Source organism: Filicampus tigris, chromosome 11, assembly GCF_054856515.1.
Source record: "Filicampus tigris isolate MCC_2025a chromosome 11, RoL_Ftig_1.0, whole genome shotgun sequence".
In the NCBI taxonomy this organism is placed as follows: domain Eukaryota; kingdom Metazoa; phylum Chordata; class Actinopteri; order Syngnathiformes; family Syngnathidae; genus Filicampus; species Filicampus tigris.
Window position 1 is genome coordinate 17,869,642 of NC_141227.1, and position 6,614 is coordinate 17,876,255.

Below are 6,614 nucleotides of genomic sequence, written 5' to 3' on the forward strand. Positions count from 1 at the left end.
ATTCAGAAGAACAGCAGCTCCCTATGACGGTTACGAAAATCCAACAAGGGCGCTAAAAATAAAAAAAGGGCATGTTATCTCCGCTCTTCCTTTCACAAGCAAAATAGTTAATGTGTACTGTAGTACCGAGTCTGAGCTGCGCTAAAAAGGTGTCATCAATCCTTCGGAGTTACATAGAAAACATACGAAATGACGGACTACAGCCAACATGCTGAGTGGAATCATGTTTAATGTCGCAAAGCGTCTTGTGCCATCCTACAGTAAGGTGCAATAGCTTCGTAAATTTTGAAATATATCTCCAGTGCATGTGCAAAGTTAGCAAAGTGCCAATGAAAGTGCTTAAAGAATCCGGAGGCTTACCTGGAGCCCCATAGAAAGGACACACGATGCCATTTGTTTTAAATGCCACTTAAAGCTGAACCACAACAAAACGTTACGCTCTACCTACTGACTACTCAGAAGAACAAACAGTTTTGACTGCTAGCCCTGGGCTCATACGTAGCGCAGTGTAACGTAAAACGGACACTAAGAAAGGACAACATTCACCATGTAAACAGTACCTGTACTCGAGAGCTATAGGTAGGCAATAGATCGGAATACTCCTAATTGAACACTATCACAGAATGATATTGCCATGAATCAAATGAACAGTGCACACTTAAAACTATATTACCACCAGAGCTGAGCATTCCGTCTATGTGAAGGACCGTCTATCCGTCACTGACGGACGCCCGTTTTGTTGACGGATGACGGGGGGGAAAAAAATGTAAATACGCGGATTAAGCATAGACGGGAACTTCTTTATTTCGTCTGCAGTCCGTCATCGGTCTATTTTTCGCGGCGTGGCTTCGATGGCTACGGCGAGCGCGGGGAGGAAAATAGTGAGTTGTCGTTGCTTGGGGGACAGATTTGAGTGAGGGACCAGGCCGTCAAAGCAAGCAGGCAGGCTTCCAGGCAGTGGAGTCACTATTCCTCTTCACATATCGTCCGTCGGGAAGGGTTTTAGTCGGACTCGCCGACGAACGGCCATTTAAAATTACAAGCGGACCGGCCTATAGACGGGTACTATTATTTTCCCCACCCCCGGAAAAAAAGGCGAACGACGGAAAGGTACCCACGCTGCAGACGGATGACGAATAACGGACGCTCAATTTTTTGGGGTAAAATGCCCAGCTCTGGTTATTCCATTTTATATCATGGTAATCCAACTACGATAGGAGTCAGCAGGTCTGCTTGTTTTTCTTTCCTTCGGATGGTTTTGCGATGCATTGTGATGATTAACCAGTCTTTGGTTATTAAGTTGAAGCAGCCAATCGTGGGATGGAGCTGGATGACGGATTTCCTGCCCTGGGAGACCCTGGGGTCGGCAGCGTAGCACAACATTCATTTGTTCCTCTGGGCCTTCTGGGCAGACTTGGTGACTTTACCGGTGGTGGACGCCTTTTTCTCCACACCCTTGATGACGCCCACGGCCACCGTCTGGCGCATGTCACGCACTGCGAAGCGACCTGTGAGTCAAGTTAGTAAAGGGTTCATTTGACTTGGTGGTAATATTGAGGGACGCCTCCGAATAGGGAGACAACAGAACTTTTAGTTCCCATGTAATCTCAAGTCTGTACTCGTGGCCAAGGCAATTTTAAGAAACTAGTCTGTTTGGAAGACAAAAGTCAGCTAGAAATTCAAGGTGTTTGATTTTTCTGCAGATTTTCAATGGCGCCTTTTATCAAGAGCTACCTTGGACTTACCCAGTGGGGGATACTCAGAGAAGCTCTCAACACACATGGGCTTGCCCGGAGTCATGTCAACGATAGCCGCGTCCCCGGATTTGAGGGATTTGGGGTTGTCCTCCAGTTTCTTGCCGGAGCGGCGGTCAATCTTTTCCTTGAGCTCGGCGAACTTGCAGGCGATGTGAGCCGTGTGACAGTCCAGCACTGGGGCATAGCCGGCACTGATCTGGCCTGGGTGGTTAAGGATGATGACCTGTAGACGCAATGGACAGTAAAACATGTGGTCAAACTGAATTTTTAGGAACCAAAACGTTCACTATTACCAACCCCCCCCCCACCCCCATTTAAATTAGTGCAGATAAAATTAAGCCTTTCCAGCCCCAGAACCAACCACCTGTTTTATTATTAGTTAAAAAGAAATCAAGATTATTTTTTTTTTCCCCATAAATGTAAGCAGTGTCATCTGACCACTCAAATGTCCTGTACATTACCAGTACTACTCTTAAAAGCCACCTGAGCGGTGAAGCTGGCCGCCTCCTGTGGCGGATCGGTCTTGCTGTCGCCGGCCACGTTGCCGCGGCGGATGTCCTTCACCGACACGTTTTTGACATTAAAGCCGACATTGTCACCGGGCAGGGCCTCACAGAGCGCCTCATGGTGCATCTCCACCGACTTCACCTCGGTGGTTATGTTGACTGGGGCAAATGTCACCACCATGCCGGGCTTTAGGATGCCCGTTTCCACACGGCCTACAGGAACGGTGCCAATACCTACGCATGGAGAAGACTGTGTCAAATATGCAATTTGTCTGGAAGTGAATGTCGAAGTTGGGTTGGACATTTTGTCAGGTCAACCCGCGGCGTTTCAAAGCTATTATTTCGTTGTAAGAATGGCAAGAAGTAGATACTGTACATACTCTAGGTTAACTACCCTTTGTAATCTAGTGAAAGCGTGCCTATCTATATACAGTAGATGAATAGAAGGTGCATTGTTGTTAGTGAAATTGTCTTATTTACGTGTGCACGTAAACATGGGAGGAGTTCAGCGAGCCTATGGAGAATGACTTCTGGATTGCTTCAAAGGAAATTCGGTCTACCATCCCTTCGTCTCAGGAGGACGAAGCAGTGCACCATCAACGCAGTGCGGCTGGGCCCTGCCGACCTCAACACGGGATGTTGTGAGATGGTCGTGAGAATACCTCAAAGACCTCCATTCCGCCAACACGCCTTCCCATGAGGAAGCCGAGTCTGGGGATTACGTCTACCTGCGTTTCCAATCTCGCCTATAGTAATCAGTGGGTCGTGACCAAAGCAAGATCGCTGCTCCTCCACATTGAGGGGGGGGGGGCTAGATGAGGTGGCTCGGGCATCTGATTAGGATGCCTCCTGGATCCCCCTGGTGATGTGTTCCGGATTTATCTCACCGGGAGGATTCTCCAGGGAAAACCCAGTACGTGCTGGAGATCTGGATTCCCCTGGAAGAACTGGATGAAGCGACTGGGGAGAGGGACCGTTGTCTGTCTGTCTTGTCTGTTTCAGCTTCTGCTGACTTGACCCCACGTATGTGGAAGAAAATGGCTGGACACCTCAAGTTCTCTCACCGAACATTACCGAGGTTGGGAACCAATGGTCTGCGCTATCATTGAGTATAAGCGGTTCCGATTATCGATGGATGGTTATTTAAACCAGGCGTCTGCTGAGTTTTTCAATGGCGGTTAAAGGAAAATGGAGGAGTACTTTTGACATGCCTCCAATCTTGTAAACATCTTGAAGGGGCAGACGGAGAGGTTTGTCCGTCGGACGGGTGGGTGGCTGGATGGCGTCCAGGGCTTCAAGCAGCGTGGTCCCCGATGCATTGCCATCCTTCCTGTTGATCTTCCACCCCTTAAACCATTGCATCTACAAGACCGAAAACTGTCAGTACACATCAATGGAAGGTGAAATGTTCTCCACATACGTTGGGGCTGGCGTCCAGCATGTTGTCGCCATTCCAGCCGGAGATGGGCACAAAAGGCACGGTGTCCGGATTGTAGCCGATCTTCTTGATGTAGGTGCTGACTTCCTTGACAATTTCCTCGTAGCGCTTCTGGCTGTAGTTGGGCTCGGTGGAGTCCATCTTGTTGATGCCCACGATGAGCTGCTTCACGCCCAGCGTGTAGGCGAGCAGGGCGTGCTCGCGGGTCTGCCCGTTCTTGGAGATGCCGGCCTCGAACTCCCCCACACCGGCGGCCACGATCAGTACAGCGCAGTCGGCCTAAACGACGGGAGAGCGTTTGGAATGTCGATGCTAAGCTGGACAACGGCCACTTGGCCCTCGCCTACCTGCGAGGTCCCGGTGATCATGTTCTTGATGAAATCCCTGTGGCCTGGAGCATCGATGATGGTCACGTAGTACTTGGTTGTCTCGAACTTCCACAGCGAGATGTCGATGGTGATGCCGCGCTCTCTCTCGGCCTTCAACTTGTCCAGCACCCAGGCGTACTTGAATGACCCTTTCCCCATCTGGAAGACATCAAAGGAAACTGTTTGCTTGCTATCCACGTGTCCAATAGGATTCGTTTGCGTACAGAGGCACAAGCAGATGCACCTGTCGTTCAGACTCCGATTATGCTTAATGTAGCAAAGGGTTCGGTGGCGCATCATCTCGCACACCCTTACCTCGGCGGCCTCCTTCTCAAACTTCTCGATGGTCCGTTTGTCGATGCCGCCGCACTTGTAGATGAGGTGGCCCGTGGTGGTGGACTTGCCCGAGTCCACGTGGCCGATCACCACGATGTTGATGTGGACCTTCTCCTTGCCCATGACGACTGGCGACGCCGGCTCAAGTCAAGAAAAGCTCGGTCAGGCTTCTGCAAAAGAGGCACACAGACTCGGTGAGTTCACAACGTTTTTATTTTACGTTTTGTTTTTGATGGATTACTGTAGCAACCATAATGACATGGCAAAATTTCTGCCCGTGATCCTGTTCAGTTTAACCGATGAAAGCTTGCGTAATACGGACTTTACCGTGCATCGTATTGATAGCAATGGCGTTTCAGGAAAAAAATCCACCTGTTGCTAAACCTAAACCTTGTCATAAATATTATGAAATATATGACAGTATTACATATATTATGAAAACCTAATGTGCTACAGGAAGAAAACGAGTGCTGATTCGGAATCAGAAATGCGTTTTAAAAATCATCTAGAAAGGTTTACAAATGCTTTCAACCAGTCCCGTCTTCTGTGGGGTTAAATGGCGCCTGGCAAACCAGCTAAGTGATGCATTAGTGTCACCAACTGATATTTCTTGCCACTGCAAGGAAACCAATGTGACTTGATTAGTTTGCTGGCACCATCTAGCGGTGGGGGTCCGAACTGCACTTCAATCTCGATTCTCTTTTCTTTCTTTTTTTTTGCTCGTATCACAAGACAAACAAAGTCCAGAAACTTGTATCTAAAGGCTTCACTGTATACATTCTTGCTTTCTGCCTTCCACCCAGCCAGCCCTCCCAGTGATTTTTTTTTTTTAATGCTGGCCTCACTGTGCCGACACACCCTGGCAACACTAAGATCCCCCACCTCCCCCCCAAAAATCCACCATTTTGTCAGTTCTCGCTGCATGGCACCGTAGTGCATGTTGTCATTTAAAAATAAATAAATTACAAAAAAAAAAAAAAAAAAAAAAAGCATTCGGCATGCAGAGCCGATTGTAGCCATCCTCATCCTTGTCCTGTAGCGTCACTGCTGCAGATGCCGCAGTGCACCCCCCTCCACCCCCAAAAAACTGCGCCAACTTAACGTCAGATGGCTCAGGTCATGTGAACGGCGGATGGGAAATACAAGATGCTTCGCCGTGCTCTGTCAACAACCCCCCCTCCCCTCCATCCCACCACCCACCAAAAAAAAACATATCCCTCTTAACCCCGTTGTAGCATCACATTCTAGCTAGTGGGGTGGGGGTTGCCTATGTACGACGTAACGTCATGCTTACCTTTGCAGGGAGCTGCTGATTTTTGTTTCTACTGCTGTTGGTGGTCAAGTGCAGGTCGTCTGAGGGAGCGCGCGCGTACACTTGAGGACAAACGATGCTGATCCGCTTGCAGGGGCGCGCACGACACGCAGTAAGGGAGGGGGCGGGTGATTGCGTAATTGCACGAACACCAGTCGCCCAGAATCGCTTTTAGTGCTAAGTAATTGCCCTCTAGATACCTATATCATTTGATATTTTACTGTTATAAATGTTTTGGGGGGTATTATATTTTGTATTAATGTATTTTTTTAAATTTTGATTACATTTTAAGAACAAAAGAGGGCGCACTCTGTCTCCACTCTACTGTCCAGAGTCCACATCAGCCAATCCATTAGGTTCACCTTTCCAAAGGTAATTTCCTTAGAAATTAGCGTGTAAATACTGAAGATGAACTGAAATGCTGTGGAATTAATTGTATCTGTTGAATTTAGTATACAAATTTCATATGTCCTGAAGGAGCTGAATATAGCTGGACTGGTTTGAATCAGTCAATGTGAGGTAAATTTCTAATACAGTTGCTAATTTTACTGTGGAAAATAAAGCGGGCAATTTCAATTTGGAAGAGGAAAGTGGAATTTAGGGAATATGGGAAAAATGGCTCCCAATGACCTGAATTTTGTGAATGTTTTCAAGTTTGAATGGACATCAACCCTGTATTGTTTATACTGAGTTTTTTAAAATATATGGCTGCAGCATCGGGTTTTAGAAACATCAGAGTATGATGCATTACATTATCAAAACTACAAAAGTAACAAATAAAACCATTAAATTAATACATCCGGTCAAACATGAGTATTTTAACTTTGTAAAAACAGATTTTTTAATGTTTTGTTTCTCGTGTGCAGGCGTAACTAATTTTGCAATTGATCTCATTTT

General features: G+C 47.3%; 1 protein-coding gene across 1 annotated transcript; it reads right to left on the minus strand.

The window, feature by feature from the left end:
• Window positions 1-211: 211 nt before the first annotated feature.
• LOC147139996 (elongation factor 1-alpha 1) lies at window positions 212-5,851 on the minus strand. The gene is made up of 8 exons (XM_086046168.1): window positions 5,700-5,851; window positions 4,385-4,575; window positions 4,049-4,228; window positions 3,684-3,980; window positions 3,475-3,625; window positions 2,241-2,497; window positions 1,746-1,980; window positions 212-1,508 (listed from the first exon to the last, which is right to left on the minus strand). The coding sequence occupies exons 2-8, from the start codon at window positions 4,526-4,528 to the stop codon at window positions 1,384-1,386; spliced, it is 1,389 nt and encodes a 462-aa protein (XP_085902294.1). The 5' UTR covers window positions 4,529-4,575; window positions 5,700-5,851; the 3' UTR covers window positions 212-1,383.
• Window positions 5,852-6,614: the final 763 nt, after the last annotated feature.

What these genes read in the sequence shown, in the direction of transcription:
- LOC147139996 (XM_086046168.1), bottom strand. Translation starts at nt 4,528, where the DNA reads ATGGGCAAGGAGAAGGTCCACATCAACATCGTGGTGATCGGCCACGTG. An exon ending in TGATCACCGGGACCTCGCAG is followed by an intron (nt 3,981 to 4,048) that starts GTAGGCGAGGGC and finishes CCCGTCGTTTAG; the next exon opens with GCCGACTGCGCTGTACTGAT. An exon ending in AGATGTTTACAAGATTGGAG is followed by an intron (nt 2,498 to 3,474) that starts GCATGTCAAAAG and finishes CTCCATGCGTAG; the next exon opens with GTATTGGCACCGTTCCTGTA.